General features: G+C 43.5%; 1 protein-coding gene across 1 annotated transcript in view; it reads right to left on the bottom strand.

The window, feature by feature from the left end:
• Nucleotides 1-23,342, bottom strand: part of LOC123754184 (sulfotransferase 1A1) — a 157,867-nt gene that overhangs the window by 93,873 nt on the left and 40,652 nt on the right. The window contains exon 2 of the mRNA XM_069312041.1: nt 4,337-4,510. Within this exon, the coding sequence (XP_069168142.1) occupies nt 4,337-4,510 (174 nt within the window). The remainder of the gene's footprint in view (nt 1-4,336; nt 4,511-23,342) is intronic.

The following is a 23,342-nucleotide window of genomic DNA, read 5'->3' on the forward strand; positions in this document are numbered from 1 at the left end:
AATGAGTATGTCAGGGTGAGAAGAGAAGCAGAGAAAAGTTATGAAAATGATATAGCAAACAAAGCCAAGACCGAACCAAAGCTACTCCACAGTCACATCAGAAGGAAAACAACAGTGAAAGAACAGGTAGTGAAACTTAGAACAGGCGAGGACAGGTATACAGAGAATGACAAAGAGGTGAGTGATGAACTCAACAAGAGGTTCCAAGAGGTCTTCACAACAGAACAAGGTGAGGTCACTGTGCTAGAAGAAAGGGACGTAAACCAGGCGGCCTTGGAAGAGGTTGAAATTACGAGAGAGGAGGTCAAGAGACACCTGCTGGATCTGGATGTTAGAAAGGCTGTTGGTCCAGACGGGATCTCGCCATGGGTACTGTAAGAAGTGTGTAGAGGCACTTTGCTTGCCACTCTCCATAGTGTATAGTAGGTCACTGGAGACAGGAGACCTACCAGAAATATGGAAGACGGCGATTGTGGTCCCAATATACAAAAAGGGCGACAGGCAAGAGGCACTGAACTACAGGCCAGTATCCTTGACTTGTATACCATGCAAGGTGATAGAGAAGATCGTGAGAAAAAACCTGGTAGCACATCTGGAGAGAAGGGACTTCGTGACAAATCGACAACATGGGTTCAGGGAGGGTAAATCTTGCCTGACTGGCTTAATAGAATTCTATGACCAGGTGACACAGATTAAGCAATAATGAGAGGGCTGGGCGGACTGCATTTTCTTGGATTGTCGAAAAGCCTTTGACACAGTACTGCATAAGAGGCTGGTACATAAGCTGGAGAGACAGGCAGGTGTAGCTGGTGAGGTGCTCCAGTGGATAAGGGAGTACCTAAGCAATAGGAAGCAGAGAGTTACGGTGAGGGGTGAGACCTCTGATTGTCGTAAAGCCACCAGTGGAGTCCCACAGGGCTCTGTACTCGGTCCTATCTTGTTTCTGATATATGTAAATGATCTCCCGGAGGGTATAGATTCATTTCTCTCAATGTTTGCGGATGATGACAAAATTATGAGAAGGATTAAGACAGAAGAGGAACTGTTTGAGGCTTCAAGAAGACCTAGACAAACTGAAGGAATGGTCGAACAAGTGGTTATTAGAGTTCAACCCAACCAAATGTAATGTAATGAAGATAGGTGTAGGGAGCAGGAGGCCAAATACAAGGTATCATCTGGGAGAGGAAATCCTTCAGGAGTCAGAGAAAGAAAAAGACTTGGGAGTTGATATCACGCCAGACCTGTCTTCCTGCAGCACATATCAAGAGGATAACATCAGCGGCATATGCCAGGCTGGCCAACATACGAACGGCATTCAGAAATTTGTGTAAAGAATCATTCAGAACTTTGTATACTACATATGTCAGGCCAATTCTGGAGTATGCAGCCCCAGCATAGTGTCCATATCTAGTCAAGGATAAGACTAAACTGGAAAAGGTTCAAAGATTTGCCACCAGACTAGTACCTGAGCTGAGAGGTATGAGCTACGAGGAGAGACTGCTGGAATTGAACCTCACTTCGCTGGAAGACAGAAGAGTTAGGGGGGACATGATCACTACATTCAAGATTCTGAAGGGAATTGATAGGGTAGATAAAGACAGACTATTTAACACAAGGGGCACACGCACAAGGGGACACAGGTGGAAACTGAGTGCCCAAATGAGCCACAGAGATATTAGAGAGAACTTTTTTAGTGACTGAGTGGTTAACAAATGGAATGCATTAGGAAGTGATGTGGTGGAGGCTGACTCCATACACAGTTTCAAGTGTAGATATGATAGAGCCCAATAGGCTCAGGAATCTGTACACCTGTTGATTGACGGTTGAGAGGCGGGACCAAAGAGCCAGAGCTCAACCCCCGCAAACACAACTAGGTGAGTACAACTAGGTGTATACACACACACACACACACACACACACACACACACACACACACACACACACACACACACACACACACACACACACACACACACACACACACACACACACACACACAGGTGGAAACAGAGTGCCCAAATGAGCCACAGAGATATTAGAAAGAACTTTTTTAGTGTCAGAGTGGTTGACAAATGGAATGCATTAGGAAGTGATGTGGTGGAGGCTGACTCCATACACAGTTTCAAGTGTAGATATGACAGAGCCCGATAGGCTCATGAATCTGTACACCTGTTGATTGACGGTTGAGAGGCGGGACCAAAGAGCCAGAGCTCAACCCCCGCAAACACAACTAGGTGAGTACAACTAGGTGAGTACACACACACACACACACACACACACACACACACACACACACACACACACACACACACACACACACACACACACACACACACACACACACACACACATGCAGCCCCAGCATGGAGTCCATATCTAGTCAAGGATAAGACTAAACTGGAAAAGGTTCAAAGGTTTGCCACCAGACTAGTACCCGAGCTGAGAGGTATGAGCTACGAGGAGAGACTCCGGGAATTAAACCTCACTTCGCTGGAAGACAGAAGAGTTAGGGGGGACATGATCACCACATTCAAGATTCTGAAGGGGATTGATAGGGTAGATAAAGACAGTCTATTTAACACAAGGGGAACACGCACAAGGGGACACAGGTGGAAACTGAGTGCCCAAATGAGCCACAGAGATATTAGAAAGAACTTTTTTAGTGTCAGAGTGGTTGACAAATGGAATGCATTAGGGGGTGATGTGGTGGAGGCTCACTCCATACACAGTTTCAAGTGTAGATATGACAGAGCCCGATAGGCTCAGGAATCTGTACACCTGTTGATTGACGGTTGAGAGGCGGGACCAAAGAGCCAGAGCTCAACCCCCGCAAACACAACTAGGTGAGTACACACACACACACACACACACACACACACACACACACACACACACACACACACACACACACACACACACACACACACACAGGCACACACGTTTAAACATGTTTGATTATTGAGAGGTGGGCGGGCTGAAGAGCCCAAAGAGCTGAAGCTCAACCCACGCACAGACACAAATGTAAAACAAATACAAATAGCAAATACACACACACACACACACGTTCAAAACATGTTTACAAACACCGAGGTGAGTACGACTAGGTGAGCCACACTCACGCTCAAAGCCATTTTTCCCCACTCAGAGGTAGAGCCCAGGAACTGAAACTCAACCCCACGTAAGCACAATAAGGGTTACACCCCTCAAACACCGATGCCACATTCCACGCAAGCACAATTAGGTTACACCGTTAACATGTTTAACTACTGAGAGGTGGGACCAAAGAGCACAGAGGCAAGAGTCCAAAAACTGCAGCTCAACCCCAAGTAAGCACAGTTAGGGGTTATACCCCTCAAACACCGAGGTGAGTATAACTAGGTGAGCTCACACACACACACGCATGCATGCGCATGCACACACGTACACACAAAAAAACATTCATCCACTGACAAGCAGGGTCCAAGAACTGATGCTCAACCCCACGTAAAAACTACAACTAGGTGACTTCTCACACACGCGCACGCACACACAAAAAACATTCATCCACTGAGAGGTGGGGCCCAAGAACTGAAGCTCAACCCCACGTAAGCACAATTAGGGTTATACCCCACAAACACTGATGCCTAACACTGATAATCACATTCAATCAGCGATTAATCACTGATAATCACATGTAATGTATGCACAAGCTTGTTCCTAGATAACATATCTGATAAGAACCACTATTACATCAGATCTTAGTGCGATAAAAGGTGTCTCGCCCTGTCAATAAGGGAACTACTAACAATATCCCATGTTCCACTCCAAGATAGCAAACACTTAATTTGTTTTCTTCATCTCTTGTACAAAAAGCTCTGTCCTTGAGAATCTTATTTATGAATTCCCCACAACCAAGACTCTCTTTCATTTCTGGAGTTCCTTTCGTTGTCTTACCTTCCATACGAACCACAAACTCCTCTTAGCACTCATCCTCCAAAGTGGAGAATACATTGGAGGTCTTTATGGAAGATAGGAAGACTGAGATGAGGCCTACCTTAAGTCCCCTGTCTTTCATAAATTCCAAGATCAGAACTTCTTAACGCTGCACTCTTTCTTAACTTGTTCCGATGGGTGCATTGTTTCATCAGCCTAGATTCCTCACACAGAGCCTAACTCAGTTCTGAGAGCACCACACAACTCCACTGTGTTAGTTGTGTTAGTGTTAGTTGCTCATAACACTTCCACTGTAGCTTACCTAGAGAACACAAGTAACACGACTGCTTTTGACTGTCTACCGCTACCAAGAGCACTAGCTAGCTATGTCTTCGCCTGACGGCTATCCCATGAACCTACTGACCTTAAAGTTGTAGATGTTGTCAGCATACTGTGTGAAGGCAGTGGGTAAGAGCCAGCCGTCAGGCAGGAGGCGGACCATGCCTTGTTCGTAGAGCGTCTGTTCCTGCTCCATCCTGGCCAGCCACTCCTCGCTCATGGCTACCACCTCGTGACCACTTGCCAGTTGCTTGCTCATCTTCCTTGGGAAAACTAGACATGTAATGATTGCATTCTATAGAGGAAGGTATTCTCAGGAAGTGTTCCAAGTATATCACAGAATACAAACAGTAGTATAATGAACATTCTTAAAAGTAAAAATTATGCTGCTACTTTCTGTAATGAGAAACAGCATAATACAGATATCAAAGGAGGGAACGAGGGAGAGGCAGGTCAGACAAGGTGGAAAGAGGTGCGTATATCGCGAAAGGATTCGAGTCAGCATTATTAAATCGTCACTAAGGGAAAGAGAGAGAGGAGGGTGCAAAGAGAAGAGGGTGGTAAAAATGGGGAAATGGTCACTGTTATGGAGATCATCAAGGATCCTCTAAGTAAGGTCTAAATAAATGGAGGAGAAGCAGAGGAAAAGATCAATACAGGAAAGGGTACGAGTATGCGAGTCAACATTATGAGTCGGGTTGCTGGAACTCAGAAGAGACAATGGAGAAGAGAGGATGAAAGGTTCCAGCAGAGGGCCGCAGGTATGTGTCAGAGCATGAAAGGGAGATAAATGGAGCATTTACCTGTAAAGATACAAAAAATGAACTTTCGATAGAAAAAGGAGAGGAACAATAGGAACATCATTCTGACCCCAGCAAAAGCTGGTGGGAGGAAAGAAAGGCATAACCGCGAAAGAGATTATGACAAGTGCCAAGCATCAGCTCCTGAAGACAGGTCCAAGATGACCAAATTTGAGAAATCAGAAGTTGGAGTTCAAGAAAAAATTGTGAGGAAACCACGAATATTCCATTGAAGAACAGACATGGGAAAGAACAGAGGGCGAGGACAAATAATATAGAAGAAACACAAAGGTAAAGGACATTAGAGAGGATCGGGAGGAGGTGTAGTGAAGTCCGGTTGAGAGGGCAGAGGTAAATCAAGCAAAAAAGGCGGAGAAGAGAGGGCAGTCGGAAGAAGAAGAGACAAACTAATGCACTGTCTTCTCTCTCCCCACCTCAGAGGTGGTCGAGGAAGCACAGTAGGTGAGGACCAACAGAAATATCAGGGAGCACTTTACCAGGGATACGACCAGTGGCAGAATCATGGGCAGCATGAGCGTAATCAGTACAGCCGATTTCGCTACAGAGAGAGGAGAGGCAGGAACAATAATGACAGAGGAAAGTGCAGGAAGGACAGAAGTGATCTTACCTGCTGGAGAGGAAGAGGGAAAGGAATCAAGTTTCCGTTTCTGACTGTGAGACACCAAGGTGCCAGTAGTGATGTACTGGGCAGTGGCCTCTATAGTCTCAGACAGAGTGAGAGATGAAGAGCTGGGAACGGGAGTAGCAATGACTGTGGCCTGGCCGGAGAGGAGTGTGGGGGAGACTAAAGACGGGAGAAGACTGAGAAGAGAGACTCTCAAAAAGTGAAGGAGGGCAAAGAGGAAAGAGGAGGAGGAGGAGGAAGGAGGGAAGCAGCACTAACTGGGCAAGGACGTGTCGAATTACACCCCCAATATTCAGTACATAATAGTATGAATAGTTGACTAAATAATTACGTGGGAGAGTGAGACACCAGAAATACGGCAGGGGCTCGGCCCCCCCCCCCACCCCAGGGGCTCTGCCGACCCCCCCCCCTCATTAGGGGCTCTGCCGACCCCCTCCCACATTAGGGGCTCTGCCGACCCCCTGCCACATTAGGGGCTCTGCCGACCCCCTCCCACATTAGGGGCTCCGCCGGAACAACAACCCCCCAACCCCAGGAGCTCCGCCCCCCACCCTCACCCCCTGAAGCATCCACACCTCTACCATTTGCCTTTGTTGTGTGGCGTCATTTAAGCACTCACGTTAAGCAGTTCAAGCTGAAGCGGGTTCCCTCACTTCTAGCTTTACATAATACTAGGTTCAGGCAAACTCTATGATTATTCCAGTAGTACAAATCTTATCCGTCACGTCCTTAATGAATTTTTCACTCATCCAGTAATTAGCCTTGTTGCCAGCAGTCACTAATTACTGTTAACTCTTTTATCCTTTAATGTGATCTTTAACTATTCAGTTATGTTATCACGTGGGTTACAGTTAAGTTTTAACCAATATTTTAAGTTTTATATTTTACCATACCTTGTTACTTTACCTGTTGCATTCATTACTTGAATTAGACTAGTTCCCAGCGAAGGCTAATTACAGTTATTCATATTAATTACCAGGTTAATTTATCATTTAGTACACAGTTATTTTACTAATATTTCTACTTTATATTTACGTCCTTTAATTTACTTCAAGTAATTAATTATAAATAATAATTTTAGCCCCAGTGCAAGTATCGATTTTTTCCCCGACTCTGCCTGGTTCACTGGCAGACTCTTTGCTTGGTAACCATTCTCTGGTCACGTGTAATACAAGAGTTTTATTAATATGTTCTAAGCTGGAAAACCATTGTTACACAATCAGAGAAAATTACCTTCTCGCAGACGTTGATTTGAATTTGCACCCGCACAAGAAACACAAAGTTTATTATTAATGAAATTTTTGCCCCGAGGGGCGAGCTTATTGGGCAGCGCCACTCATCCTGTGAGTAGACACACCGCCATAGCAGCATGTACAACCCCCCCCCCCCCACCCCAATAAGAAGAAAACCCGCTGGGTTGTTCATCATGTCATTTGTACCAAGAAACAGCTGGGACTTTTTTAATTTTAAAGTGATCACTTATCAAACAAGAAGAATAATATTTGTCAACCCTTAAAAACTTTCGTTATCTTACGGGAACAAAATGGGGAATTTTTTTGAGAACAACATTTATATTTGACATATATTATTTTCCTAACTAAAATAATGTTGGGTTTATTATGCTACACATATTTCTGATGTGTCTTAGATGTTCACATTCTCTCAAATAGTGGTCAAGGCGGTGTCTGTCACTTTCACCACAGATTCTGCAACTCCGCTGCTCAGCTGTTGTTTTCATCCCAAGTTTCCATGGATATTTGTATCCAAGACGGTTTCTTGATATTACTGAGTACCAGCATACATAATCATTGGTTTGCTTTTCTATCCTCCTTTCCTCAGTTATCTTGTCATGTGATGTTCCCTGATTATACCTTTAACTTGAAGCAGAGTCTTGGGTATGAGGAATTCAATATGGTCTCCTTCAGCGCTCTCAGCAGCCAGCATATCTGCTCGTTCATTTCCATAGATTCCAACATGGGAGGGGATTCCCCTGATTGGTTAATACTCTTACAGCTCTCTTGAATTCAGCGACTATTGCAGGTTTTCTTCCTGAATTTTACTAAGTCTTTGTAGCACTACTTTTTAATCGGTGCAGATCATTGCACAGTTTATGTTTCGTGCAAAGAATCATAACACCATAACAATGGCAGTTAACTCTGTGTTGACGAGATATAGTTGTCAATACATGCTTTTTCTTCATTTCCGTTTTGAAAGGAAATTCCTAATTGCAGTGAATACTGCACCAGCCCTGTCATTGGCAGCATTAAATAACCCATCAGTATAGATTTGATCTGATTCATTTCCAGCTTCTTTATATATTTCCTCAAAATTCTTGTGTCTCATTTCTTGTGGTATCATGTTGGACTTTTTCGTTGTCATCTCATTGATGATAATCCTACATGCGTCATCCTCCCAGGGGGGGGAGATAACCTCTCTACAGGCATGAGCTCACGGGCTTGCTCAAGCAGGTGAAGTTCTTCCAGGTAGCAGACTGATCTGTGATGTCATTTTGTTTAATATTCCTGTTTCCTCCTGTAATTATATCTGAACTCAGTTTTGAATTGGCAATATCATTGTAATGGGGGTCTCTGGCTATCTTAATTGCAAGCTTAACATTCGGTTCCTTAATTCTGTTTTTAACACTGAGAAAGGACAGCGCCTCTTGTAGATTAGATGTTTTGACAGATCTTGGAATAAGTCGAGAATGAATGAATGAATCTTGGGACTCCAAGAATTAAACCTATTGTTACGTATACAATTGGTAATACCTGTTGTTTGCTTAAGGTGTTTGTTGCAGTGACTAAAATTTCGATTCTTTAGCACTGTGTTGTTTACTGGGAGTCATGTATTTACTTTGGGAGACGTAAGCATAGTGGCGCCTCAGGCATACCTGACCACTAGCCAGATGCCAGGTATGCTTTGTTGTTAGTTTTAATGTACAGCAAGTTCTTCTTTTACGTCATGTTGTTATGTACTGGTCCACTTGTTTAATATTATCACATATTCCATTTCTTGGTTGTATCTACAAGTGTAGTGAGCTGACTGTGGAGTGGTGGTGCTGGAACCATGTAATGTCAGCTCCTTCCCTCGGTCAGGGCCAACCAGAATAGGGATCAAGTTTCAATATATTTAATTTCCTTAGCCTACTTGTGCTTCGTTATTTTCACTTTAATTTTATATTTTTGGTTTAATGTATTATGGAAAACTCACCATTATTGAATTTTCATCACTGCATTTGCTCACTCACTGAGAGGACACTGCCTGTAGTACAGTTAACTTGACTGTGTCACCACTATGCCTGTGGCACCACTACGCCTGTGGCACCACTATGCCAGTGGCACAACCATGCCTGTGGCACCACTATGCCACCGGTACAACCATGCCTGTGGCACCACTGTTATCTGTAATCTGTTATCCTAGAGTTAACATGGAATAACGAAATTCTCCATATCTTTTCATCTGTTTTTCGTCCACATGAATACAGTTTCATGTTAATAATTATACGACGAGAGTACCATTACTATTTGGAGAATAACTCTCAATACCAACGCTCAGCGCTTTTGCGCATGCACGGTGGAGACTGGGAGGTAGGAAGGAGAGAGCGACAGCAGCCATATTGCTGATAAGAAGCAGTGTCCAGGAGTTCACGATTACATCAGCCCATAATTGCATCATCCTTTGCTGGTGCAGGTGCCAGGGATCGAGAGAGAGACTCCGCACACATCACTCGTCCCGGCGAGTGTAATGTAGATAATTTCCTACCGATATTTGTTTATTTGTGCACTTATAACTAATGGTAGGTAGTGTGTTGTCAGGATGCGAGACAACAAAATAACCAAAGTTAGTCTTATTCTCGCTCATGTCCTCAATTATCAGTAAGAAATAGTGGTATATTTATTTTGGCATTACATTCTTTATATATTAATCGTGATTTCAGCTGGAGCCATAGTGATGAGAGGAGAGATAAGCTTCCCCTCGAAGCATGTTCCTGATAACGTGTTACCACAAGCATGAGGACAGGACTGCTCTATACGCGTGCACTTATTTCAACCAAACAACTAAGCTGTCATAGTACTTAAGTAGTCATTAATAACCATTAGTTGATTATTGATCTTCAACAGAAGATCATAATTATTTACTAACGATTTATAATTATGCCATATAATTATTACACATATTTTTATATATACATGATTTTACTGTGATCAAGAACCTGCATCGGACTATGATGCTATTAGCGTAGTATTTTCTTAGCGTGTGTACCCCTAATTTGTGTGAGTGAGTTTGACTCTTAATTTAATTACAATATAAAGTCTGACTGATATTTTCATAAAGCATTATCATTTCCTTCAAATCTTTAGGCACTAGTTCGTGGATTTAATTTCAATACATTTGCTCTTTTTTGTTTTCCACTTTTTCACAAAAAGTGGTGGTCCTTCACAGCTATCACAATATATGATTATTTTTATTAAATATTTGAGTCAAATTTTCCTACACCATGCCTGAGACACAACCATGCCTGAGACACAACCATGCCTGAAGTATACTCATGCCTGAGGTACAACCATGCCTGAAGTATACTCATGCCTGAGGTACAATTATGCCTGAGGCACAACAATGCCTGAGGTACAACTATGCCAAGATGTACAACCATGCTTGAGGTAAAACAATGCTTGAGGTACAACCAACTATGCCTGAGGTACAACCATACCCGAGGTAAAACAATGCTTGAGGTACAACCATGCGTGAGGTAGAACAATGCCTGAGGTACAACCATGCCTAAGGTACAACCATGCGTAAGGCACCACCATGCCTGCGGTATAACCATGCCTAAGGTACAACCATGCCTGAGGTATAATAATGCCTGAGGTATAACCATGCCTGAGGCACCACCATGCCTGAGGTACAACCAAGCCTGAGGCACAAACATGCCTGAGGTACAACCAAGCCTGAGGCACAAACATGCCTGAGGCAAGGCCATGCCTGAGGAACAGCCATGCCTGAGGCACCACAATGCCTTAGGCACAACCATGCATGTGAAACAACCATGCCAGAGGCACTGCATTCCATGATGCACAACCATGCATGTGAAACAACAATGCCAGAGGCACCATTATGGATGAGGCAAAAACATGCCTGAGGTACAACCATGCCTGAGGAACAACCATGCCTGAGCTTCAAGCCCCCTAAAGTACATGCATTCCTGAGGAACAACCATACCTGAGGTACAACCATGCATGAGGCACAAACAAGCCCATCCAAGCATGAGAAACAACCATTCCTGAGGCACTTCCATGCCGGAGGCACTACCATGCCTGCGGTACAACCAGACCTGAGGAACAACCATGCCCGAAGCACCATGCCTGAGGCACCATAATGCCTTAGGTACAACCAGGCCTGAGGTACAACCATGCCTAAAACCCAACAATGTCTGAAGTACAACCATGTCTGAGGCACAAACATGCCTGAAGCACAACCATGCCTGACGTACAATCAAGACTGAAGAACAATCATGCCAATGGCATCCAAATGCCTGAAGCACAACCATGCCTGAGGGACAATCAAGACTGAAGAACAATCATGCTTATGGCATCCAAATGCCTGAGGGCAACTATGCCTTAGGCACCTACATGCTTGAAGTACAACCTTGTCTGAGGCACCTCCATGCCTGAGGTACAACTACGCCTGCGCTACAACCATGCCTGAGGCACAAACATGCTTGAGGCACCAACATGCCTAAGGTACAACCATGCCTGAGGCGAGAAACAATGGGCAGAGTTTCTTTCACCCTATGCTCCTGTTACCTAGCAGTAAAATAGGTACCTGGGTGCAAGTCAGCTGTCACGGGCTGCTTCCTCGACGGCCTGGTCGAGGACCGGGCCGCGGGGACACTAAAAAAAGCCCCGAAATCATCTCAAGATAACCTCAAGATAAGAAGATTCAATCATGCCTGAGGTACAACCATGGCTGAGAAACAACCATGCCTGAAGTACACCCATGCCTCAGGTACAACCATACCTGAGGAACAACTATGCCTGAGGTACAACAATATCTGAGGAACAACCATGCCTGAGGCTCAAACATGTCTGAGGCACAAACATGCCTGTAGTACAACCATGCCTGAGGTGCAACCATGCCTGAGGTACAACCATGCTTGAGGTACAACCATTCCTGAGTCACAACTATTCCTGAGTCACAACTATTCCTGAGGCACAGCTATGCCTGAGGTATGATTACCTGTGGGGAGGTGAGGAAGCATCTGCTAAATTTGGAAGTGACAAAGGCTATAGGCTCGGATGGAATCTCATCTTGGATACTGAAGGACGGAGCTGAAGCTCTGTACCAGCCACTCTCTATGATGTACAACAAATCACTGGTAACAGGTGAACTTCCAACAAATTGGAAGATGGCCAATGTAGTCCCAATATACAGAAGGGTGATAGACAGGAGGCACTGAACTACAACCCAGTGTCTCTAATTTGCATACCATGCAAAATGATGGGGAAGACTGTGAGAAAAAAAACTAGTGGAACATCTGGAGCGAAAGAACTTTGTAACACAACATCAGCATGGGTTCAGGGATGGCAAATCATGCCTCATACTGAACTCTATGACCATGCAAGATAGGGCTGGGTCGACTGCTTATTCTTGGATTGCCAGAAAGCCTTTGACACAGTACCACATAAGAGACTAGTGCACAAGCTGGAGATGCAGGCAGGAGTGAAAGGTACTCCACAGGATAAGGGAATACTTAAGCAACAGAAGAGAGAGAGTCACTGTGAGGGGTGAGGTCTCGGAGTGGTGAGGCGTCACCAGTGGAGTCCCTCAGGGATCAGTTCTTGGACCTATACTATTTCCGATATTTATAAATGATCTCCCAGAGGGAATAGACTCGTAAAAATTATGAGGAGTACTCAGACAGAAGAAGATAGTATATGGCTACAAGATGACTTAGACATACTGATGGAATGGGCCAACAAACCACTGCTTAAGTTCAATCCAAGTAAATGTAAGGTGATGAAACTAGGCGGAGGAAATAGGAGGCCAGGAACTAGATACCGAATGGGAGAGGAAGTCCTTCACGAATGACAGAGAGAAAGATCTAGGCACTCATATCATGCCAAACCGGTCTTCTGAAACCCACTTCTAAAGAACAACATCTGTGGCGTATGCGAGGCTGATTAACATCAGAACTGCCTTCAGAAACCTGTGTAAGGAATCCTTCAGAACCTTGTATACTATATATGTAAGGCCAATCCTGGAGTATTCGGCACCAGCATGGAGCCCATACCTCATCACACACAAAACGAAGCTGCAAAAAGTTCAGAGGTATGCCACTAGGCAAGTCCCAGAACTAAGAGGCATGATTTATGAGAAAAGGCTGCATGAACTGCACCTCACGTCGATAGAAGACAGAGGAGCTCGGGCAGACATAATCACCACATACAAAATTCTCAGGGAAATTGACAGGGTAATACAAGGATGAACTATGTAACACGGGTGGTACACGCGTCTACCCGCATCAAGCGAGCTGGATGCCCAAGGGTGGGGGTGGCATGTAGGCCACCTCAACCATCGTTAATCGTTGTGTCACCCTTATTACTCATCGCGCACGGTAATCCTGCCATCGTTGATCGTGTCTGGGTCCAATTTGCGTGATCTTGTGCCAAGGAGTAAGGAAGGAACTGTGTAAGACAGGACAGTGTTCACCCATGAGGCCCCAGGAAAGCCTCGTGATGTATCAGATGTTGTTGCTCACATCTGGTGAGTTGTCTTGTCTATGGTGGAATTGGGCAGGGCTTCTCAGTGTTCATGGGACCATAATATTCAGGTAATTACAGGCTCATGTTGGACTTTCAAATTCCACTATGCCGTGTCCGCCATGTTGTATCGCTCACCATTATCACACCAGGTGTACGAGCAAGCCCGCTCGTGGTGTGTGTAGGCATGTGAGTGAATCTTCCACCCACGCTGTGTACGCCTGAGGCCTCCAGCCAGCCTGAGGCAACCCCAGGTGCTTGCAGCCCTGCACCACTCCCTGGCCAGACACAGTAGGGCCTCGCGATGGCCACACCCTGGCCACCCACCTGTGGGCCACACCAGCCGCCCCACGCGCCACCTCATCCTGGGTGGGGCGCTGCGACCGTCTCACGCTAACAACCGTCCCGTAATTACTGGCAGTTAAAGAAAAAAAAAAACTCTCCAAGTCAAGCAATGTTTCTTGCCTCGTTGCTTGATATAGTTAATGGACAAGGCTGATGGTGGCCCGTAGTTAATCCTGTGTAGCATTTCCTTGGAAGGGTACCTTTGGTTCTAGTGTAACCATTAACCTCAGGCTGGTACTGTATGGTGGTATCACAAATGAGTAGTAGTGTTACATTATTAGTGATGCTTTATAGCGGTATTACACCGTATTATAGCGGTATTACACCCCTAGAGTAGTGTAAAGTGCGACTAGAGCGACGCGCGTCACCTGCCCAGGTGGCACTCTTGAGTGCCAGCTGAGCAGGTGTTGCACGTCGCTCTAGTCGCAGGGCGTCGCTCTAGTTGCAAGGGGTTTTGGGGGAATTTTCCCGGAAGTTTTGGCGTGTGTCGGACGCGTGTGAGCGTCTGGTGTTTGGGTACGTGGTCAGGAAAGAGGGGCGGTCATGTTGTTGGGGTGTGCAGGTGGTGCGCGTCGCTCTAGTCGCAGCGCGTCGCTCTAGTCGCAAAGGGTTTTGTGGTGATTTTCCCGGAAGTTTGGCAGGTGTCGGAGGTGTGCGAGCGTTGGGTGTTAGGGTAAGATGGGAGGTCATGTTGTTGGGTGCCAGGTGGGCGGGTGCAGCGCGTCGATAGTAAGTAAGGTAAGTAGAGGTTGAGTGTGAGGGAAGAGCCAACATAGGTATGTTGTTTGGGGTGGGGGAGGGGCGAGGGAGGGGAGAGGATAACATCGACGTCCATTAGCTTCCCCCCTACAGGAAGTCGCAAGTGTTGAGGGGTAAGAGAGCGAGAGAGCACCCTTTTGCGGAAGAGGTCCATTGCCTTAAAGGCTTTTCGATGTCTTCAGAGTCATCTGGAGATGTTCATCCCACCGCGGCCCCCCCCTCCACTGTGATTCCGGTAAGGAGGGGAGCGAGGTCATACTCCTGCCGACAGACCCGCACCTGTCAGCCATCAATCACTTCTCATTTGACCCGTGGCATTTCACTCCCCTCACACACAAACGCGCCGCCAGTTCCCCGCGAGACTTCATCCGCTACACACTCACCATACAGCTCCGCGTCATGGAAAGGCGAAGCTCTACAGCCTGCATGAAATGCGGAGTGTTTTATATTCCATCACCAAATCAACTGTGTCGGCTGCAATGCGCAAGCTGTGAAAAACCGCCCCTAGGACATTACGACATCAAATGCAAGCGATGTCAGCAGATTTTCTGTGATAACCGTGAGTGTTATTCATATTTATTATTCCACAGTTCATTTTATGGCATCCACAGGTGAAATATCGCATGTGTAAACTGTTATCTCTTATAGTGTGAGAATATTTACTCATTCGGGCTATTACATTCCACACAGTTAAATATGTTCTTTCCAATTTCAGTTTACAAAACCGTGAAGTGTCCTTATTGCTCACCTGCCCCGCGAGGAGGTCATCGCCGGAATGAAACTTCACATAAACGTAGGTAGCATATAAAAAATACACTTCTCGTATCTGTATTTCACCCCGTTGCAAGCGAACACACATGCATAATAAACATATTTTTCCCCATTCACCCGTGCTGAATATCATTTGTTCCATTTCAGGTTATAATCCCTACCTCAATCGACGGAGGGAACAGATAGACGTCATCGAGACTATACCACATTCCTCCCACACGGAGCTAAGGAGAGCAGATCTCACTCGCGGGCAGCCACACCCCCTTCAACAAGGCCGGTAGATGGGGGGCTACGAGACCATATCGCGCCCAGTTAGCACTACGTTAATGATTCATAGCCTCACACCTGCTCAACCCCTTCACCAGGACATAAGTAAGTTAATACTGTCTTATTTCAGTCTATTTCCTAAACATATTAATTCCCACTAGTCTGTTCCCTCACCTCATAATATATATATATATATATATATATATATATATATATATATATATATATATATATATATATATATATATATATATATATATATATATATATATATATATATATATATATGTCGTACCTAGTAGCCAGAACTCACTTCTGAGCCTACTATGCAAGGCCCGATTTGCCTAATAAGCCAAGTTTTCATGAATTAATTGCTTTTCGACTACCTAACCTACCTAACCTAACCTAACCTAACTTTTTCGGCTACGTTAACCTAACCTAACCTATAAAGATAGGTTAGGTTAGGTTAGGTAGGGTTGGTTAGGTTCAGTCATATATCTACGTTAATTTTAACTCCAATAAAAAAAATTGACCTCTTACATAATGAAATGGGTTGCTTTATCATTTCATAAGAAAAAAATTAGAGAAAATATATTAATTCAGGAAAACTTGGCTTATTAGGCAAATCGGGCCTTGCATTGTAGGCTGAAAAGTGAGTTCTGGCTACTAGGTACGACATATATATATATATATATATATATATATATATATATATATATGTATATATATATATATATATATATATATATATATATATATATATATATATATATATATATATATGCTTTCATTCTTTCTAGAGATAATATGTTTTTCCTTTTTTTACAGACAACACACCGCTGTGCATAGATTTGGCATCCAGCAGTGCTGAGAGCAGCAGCAGCAGCAGCAGCAAGAGTGACACAGCAGAGCGGACATTACCCACATCCGGCTCTCACCCCACAACTCACAGGGAGGGGAGGGCTCGTTCACGCGCTCACTCAACCCCCCGTTCCTCCCCCAGCCCCATACCCCAATCAATCAGCGACAGCTACAGCAGCAGCAGCAACAGCATCAGCAGCAGCAGCAGCAGCAGCAGCAGCAGTGGTGAGAACAGTACCATTAACATCAACATGACAGACAGTGACTCAGACGACAGCTCAGCAGACCGTGACCTTGACTCGCCAGCGTCTGTCAATTCTGTCTTGTTAGCACCGTCAGCCGTAATAGCTGACCGTGCAGTGTCGCCCATTCATGTCGGAGGGGGACTATCACCACCCCCCACCCCTCCCAGCCCTCTCCCATCACCCCCTCCACCTCTCTCTCCATCTCCACCACCTGCCCTAGAAATTCAACCTCAGCTACTGGATCGAATTGATAACTATAATGGCAGTTATGTTCGGCTTTCATTCTCCATACCAGAACATGTTAACACCTCCCCAGGACTCTATCTGAGAACATACAGGGATTTTTTCATTAATGAGGTTCGATCCCTTTTCTCTCCACAACACCCATCCCTCCTAATTTACCCAGACATCACTCTAATTGTGCGGAATTTAAATGTACAACAAGACGGGGAGGATAATCTATTGGATCCTATAAATAATGATGGCTTTCCCATACGAGGTGAGGGGCGAAGAATTACTCTTGAGGAAGTAGAAACTCTTATTGATTTTTGGGCTGACGAATTGACCGGGAAAATATCCCAGTATCTGGAAGAGAAGGAGGGGCCCAATGTCTTGGTTGAGCGACTCACCGGGTTTTACATTAACTGCGGTCAGATTGAACACCCGATAAGATTAGGCTCGCATGTAGACTACCCTGAAGGCTTGCGTGGAAAAAAATTGGTTTTCAATCCAGAGGGAGAGGCTGATATTTGCCTTATGCAGTGTGTTGCAGCTTATAAATGTTTAGCTAAGGGGATGCGACTAGGTAATATCCGCGCTAGATCTGTGAATGCTAGTTGGTGTCTCAGACACATGAATTGGCCAGCAGATGTCAATTCTGCAGTAACATTCGAGGATATTCACAAGGTGGAGAAAATGAATAAAGTCAGTATATTCATCTATTCACTAGAAAGAGATGAAAATGCCAGACGACGACAGCGACACTACATTACACTAGCTAGGAAGGGAAGAGGGGGCTATACAGATGTCATACCATTGCTGATGTTGGAAGCTCAACACTTAGTATTAATTAAGGATTTTAACCAATATGTACGTAATATGCGAGATCATGGTGATCGCATCCCGAGTCATCACAGCTTCTGTCATTGTTGTTTAATATCACTCTCAGCAGATAGCATGCAGAGCCATGAAAGTACATGCAAAGTACATCAGACTCTCAAATTCTACCCACCAGAGAGGAAGATTACTTTCCGTAACTATGGACGGGGATATGGTCCTAGTCACATGTGCTTTTATGACTTTGAGTGATTGTTAGACCGCTCGAACCCTAAGGGAATGATAGAAACACGTCACAACGCAGTGGCGTATGCGTACATCATCATTGACAGACGGCTGAATATTGTTGAGAAAGATACTTATCTGGGTAAAGATGCGGCCAATCACTTTATAACCACGCTAGAAGCGTCGTGGGCTAGAATCAAGCAGGGGATAGTATCCTACGAACTTCACATGTCTCAGCAACAACAGCTAATATTTGAGACAAAAACTCCCTGTGAACTCTGTGATGAACCTTTTAACGGAGAAGATGTAATCAAAGTCCGTCATCACGACCACACAGTAAGATTCCACAATTATCAAGCAGCTTACTGTGATAGATGTAATTTGCAATGTATAAATTCATACAAGTTCCTGTACACTTTTTCACACAACGCTTCCTATGATTTAGGAGTAATCCTAAACGAGATGAGAGATAGACCAGGAAGTGAAATAGATATATTAGCTAAGGATGGATTTAAATTTATGAAAGTTGATGTGAACAACTTAAGATTTTTGGATAGTTTAGCCCTTCTCAACGGCTCGCTAGGAAGAATAGCCAAGGATCATATTGATAGTGGGAAACCTACCACATTCACTTTGGCTATGTTAAAAGGTGTAAATAAAGCGGCCATCCCAAAACTACTCAAGGGTAATCAATCATTCTGCTATGATTATTTATCCTCTATGAGTGTGTTAGATGAACCACACCTTCCTTCTCGCGATAAGTTTTACAATAGCCTAAAAGACGAAGAGTTGTCAGAAACAGATTATAAACAAGCCTTAGAAATTTTTGATTTGGCTAAATGTCGCAACATAGGGGACTATCTACTCCTTTACCTCAAAGTGGACACAGGATTGCTAGCTGATGTGTTCACAGTCTGGCGAGACACCAAGCTTGCTCTCTACAAATTAGACATTTCCCACTACATTTCTTTACCCTCATTTGCTTGGGATGCATTCTTGCTTAAATCGAAAGTTGAACTTGATGTTGTGTCAGACCCATTGTTATATGATTTACTTCGCCGGAATCTCCGAGGTGGGTTCACCAGTGTGACGAGACAGTACACGAATGTGGAGAACCAGCATACAGGCGTAGATCTAGGGGAAGATAGTAGCTACATCATTTACTTAGATTTTAATAGTCTTTACGGGGCGTGTATGACTGAACTGCTCCCTCGTGGTGGGATTCGGAAACTGACACACAATGAGCGTGACGTACTGCTAGAGCGAGGTTTGGAGAATATCCCATGTGACGGGTCCAATGGATATTGGGTGTTGTGTGATACACTGCAGGTCCGACCTGAGGTAGCTAGGTATACAGATGAACTGCCCCTAGTTCTTTCACATACGTGCATTACTGAGGAACACATTTCACCCTACAGTAAGAATATTCTTACAGAAGAAAGTCGCGGTCTGCCTAAAAACAACACTAAATTAATTGCTTCTCACCTTCCTCAGAAAGACTACCTCGTTAGTCTGGACTTGTTACAGTTACTCATGCGCATTGGATTAGAAGTAGCTAAAGTTCACGACATCTACGAATTCGAGCAGGAGAGTTACCTTAAAGACTTCATTGAAACCAATGTTCGTGAACGTGCCAGTACCAAATGCGCGATAAAAAAAAAGGCTTTCAAACTCGTATCAAACTCTATATATGGAAAGAGTCTCACAGATGTATCTAAATATGGGAACAAACACTATTTGGTCACAGATCGTAGTCATTTCCTGAAACATGCTCGAAACCCATTCTTCAAGCGGACTCTTTTGTTAAGTAAGGATCGTGTGATATGTACTATCAAGCAGAAGTCTCTCCTAGTCAACACTCCTACCTATCTGGGTTATCATATACTTCAAATTGCTAAGAGGCGACTCTATGAGTTCTGGTATGATGTTGTCAAACCTGCGTATGGGGATAAAGCGAGTCTGTTATATACAGACACAGACTCTTTCATCATTAAACTGGACTGTCAGGATGTGTTTGAAGAGTTGAATAAGTCTCCTCTCTTCGACTGTATGGATTTTAGTAATTTTAATGACACACATCCATCCTACTCTAAAGCGCGAGAAGGTGAACTAGGATTGCTCAAGTCTGAAATAGGCTCTAAGATTATTAACCAGTTAATTGCTCTCAGACCTAAAACATATTCGTTCACCACACATGATGGGGAGCACACTTGTAAGTGTAAGGGCGTACCATACCACTCTCACATGACTCATTTCAACGCACTCTTGAAACAAACACTTCAATCAGGTATGTGTCGAGATCTATACGCAACGTGCAAGGAAAGATTTGTACATGTCGCACTACCTGCAGAGGATTGTCAGCATTTGACGATAAACGCTACATTTTAAGCCCCACACAGTCCCTAGCGTATGGTCATCCTGATATTCCCAATAACAATGATGATGAGATGGATGTAGAAGTGAGAGAGGAGGAGGAGATGGAAGAAATGATTATGGAGGAGGAGGAAGTAGAGCAAGCACAGAGACTCTACCCAATATTCCGTCCCTGGAGAAAACGCGATGCTACAGCTCAGAAACTATTCAACCCTCGCTAGATTTTATGTTGTACAATTGTTAGGTAGTATTAAGATGGATGCTCCATATGACTAGAACTATTTATACTAAATGAATAGGATGTTTAATATTATTGTTTGTGAACTGTAAGAACTATGATTAGTTTTAAAATAGGATGTTTAATATTATTGTTTGTGAACTAAAAGAACTATGTTTAGTTTTAAAAATGTTGTTGCTGTACATAAAATATGTGAATAAACACCTGTAAATGACTATGTTTGTATAAATACCACCTCAGTTCCTTAGTTTTTAGCAGTCTTAACGAAGCATTAATCATGGACAGTTCCTATGATATAATCCATGCGGAACATCTAGATATTTTCAGAGAACCATCTCGTGTTATTATTGCTGGTTATTCAAACAGCGGAAAATCCTACTTGTGCAGTAAACTTGTAAGGAAGTATCAACACAAGTTCTCCTCAATAATCATATGCGGAGGAGGTTACTCTGAATTACGATCAGATCGACAAATTAAAGGGAAGCTGATCGAGCATTCAACCATTATTGATCCTGTGGAAGAGCGAGTGGATAATGACTCGCATATCTTAGTAATCTATGATGACCTTTTTACAGAGTCTGCAAATTCAAAAATCGTATCAGACATGTTTACTAGGGGCCGACATTTCATGGTTTCCGTCATATTGATTACTCAAAATATATTTTTTCCTGGTAAATATTCGAGGAATATTAGTTTAAATGCTTCTCATTTCATATTGGTTAAATCGCGAGACCTGACACAAATTGAAACACTCGGACGACAAATATTTGGGAAAGTGGATTCAAAGAAATTTGTAGAGTTATATAAGCAAGTTATTAGCCGACCCTACGGCTATTTGCTAGTAGATCTGGGCTTGAACACTCCATCTACGATAACATTACGCGGTAATATTGTTCACGAACCGCCCTATGAGTTAGTTTACCAATGGTGAGCAAGAAAGATGTATTGGAACGCGTATATAACGACCCCTCATCTAGCGGGGGGCTTGGAGGGGTACAGAGATTGTATAAGGCCGCCAAATTAATTAACTCTAGTATAACTCTAGCCGATGTAAAGGACTATCTGAAAAGCTCTGACTCCTATACGTTGCATTATTTACAACCACATAAATTCCCTCGGCGTCGGGTGTTCAGCCCTAAACCACGACTATTTCAAGCTATAGACTTGGCCGAGATGAGTTTATTGGACAAACATAATGATGGAGTGAAATATTTACTCGTATGTGTAGATATTTTCTCCAGGTATACCCTTACACGCCAAGGACGGGAAAAGTACCAGTAAAGCTCTAGCTTTAATTCTAGATTCACCGCATTCTCAGGGAGTACGCAAAATTAATTCTGATCGAGGTGGAGAATTTTATAACGCCACTATGAAAAAAATGCTGGCAGCAAGGAAAGTACAGTTATATAGTGTATTTTCTCAGGAGACTAAAGCTTCAATCGCTGAGCGGTTCATACGTACTTTAAAAGGTAAACTTTACAAGTTTATGACGGCGCGCAACACTTTAAAATACATGCAGGCTCTACCAGATATTGTGAAAACATATAATTTAACCCCACACAGAGGATTGAAGGGGAAGACACCTGCGGAGGTGCACGCTCTATCCTCGCCCAGCGAACACGCCAAGCAATTTGATTTAATGTATAAAAGCCCGAGCAAATCAAAGAGAACTGTCATTCCTCGATTGAGTGTTGGTGATACAGTACGCATCACTCTATCTGATCGCATTTCCAAGTTTAAGAAAGGGTTTAAGCAGCAGAACACCCGAGAGATATTTACAGTTACACGTATTGACCGGAGACAACACATACCTTTATACTTTCTAAAAGATCTGAATGGGGAAGAAATTGATGGTGGCTTCTATAAACAAGAATTAACACCAACACATTTGCCTCAAACCTTTAATATTGACAAGGTATTGGGACAACGCAGAGTCTCTGGCAAACTCCAGTATAAAGTTCGGTACGCAGGTTATGATCGATCATTCGATCAATGGATTGATGCTGCTGAGATATTACGTTTATAATGAAGAAGCCTTTAGTTTACAAATACAAGGAATTGATCCAACTATTATCAAAACTTCAGTATTCCTCGAGAAAGCAGTTGATTGAAAAATTGAAGAAACCCTATATAAATTGTTTATCAGAAATTTTTAATAACTTTTTAAACAAAAAATTGCCCGTGCCTGACAAGGTCGTTAAAAAGTTGAAAAAATATAAATTGCTTATTCGGTCACTAGCCTGTAAGAAACCTTCTGTGTCAACTAAGAAACGGATATTAACCAGCAAACGAGGAGGCAGTATTTTATCCATTATTTTACCAATTGCAGCTAGTTTAATTACACGGTTGTTCAGTAAGTAAGTAAAATGAAAGCCTTTTATCTCGTACCGCGTAAAATAGTGAACAACCGGAAAGCTGCACACAGCCCTGCTTACCCCACTGTGAAAGCTGTTGCTCGTCATCTTACTGTCAAACCACCACCTCCTCCTCAGTTGCATACCAACCCTTCCATAAAACATTTAATAGATTTGAAGTTGAAAGTGCGAGATCATGAATATGCAAGATCCTTGCTAAACCATTATGATGCTACTGGTATCGTTCGTTGGGATCTGAATGGAAATGTATTGGCTCCAGTATCTGGCATACATATAATTAATGACATTATACATAAAATGACTGTGCTTAAATCTGTTTTTTTACCGGATAAACTCCCCATTGCTCAACTGTTTTTCACACCAACATCTA

Source organism: Procambarus clarkii, chromosome 6 (genome assembly GCF_040958095.1).
Source record: "Procambarus clarkii isolate CNS0578487 chromosome 6, FALCON_Pclarkii_2.0, whole genome shotgun sequence".
NCBI lineage: Eukaryota > Metazoa > Arthropoda > Malacostraca > Decapoda > Cambaridae > Procambarus > Procambarus clarkii.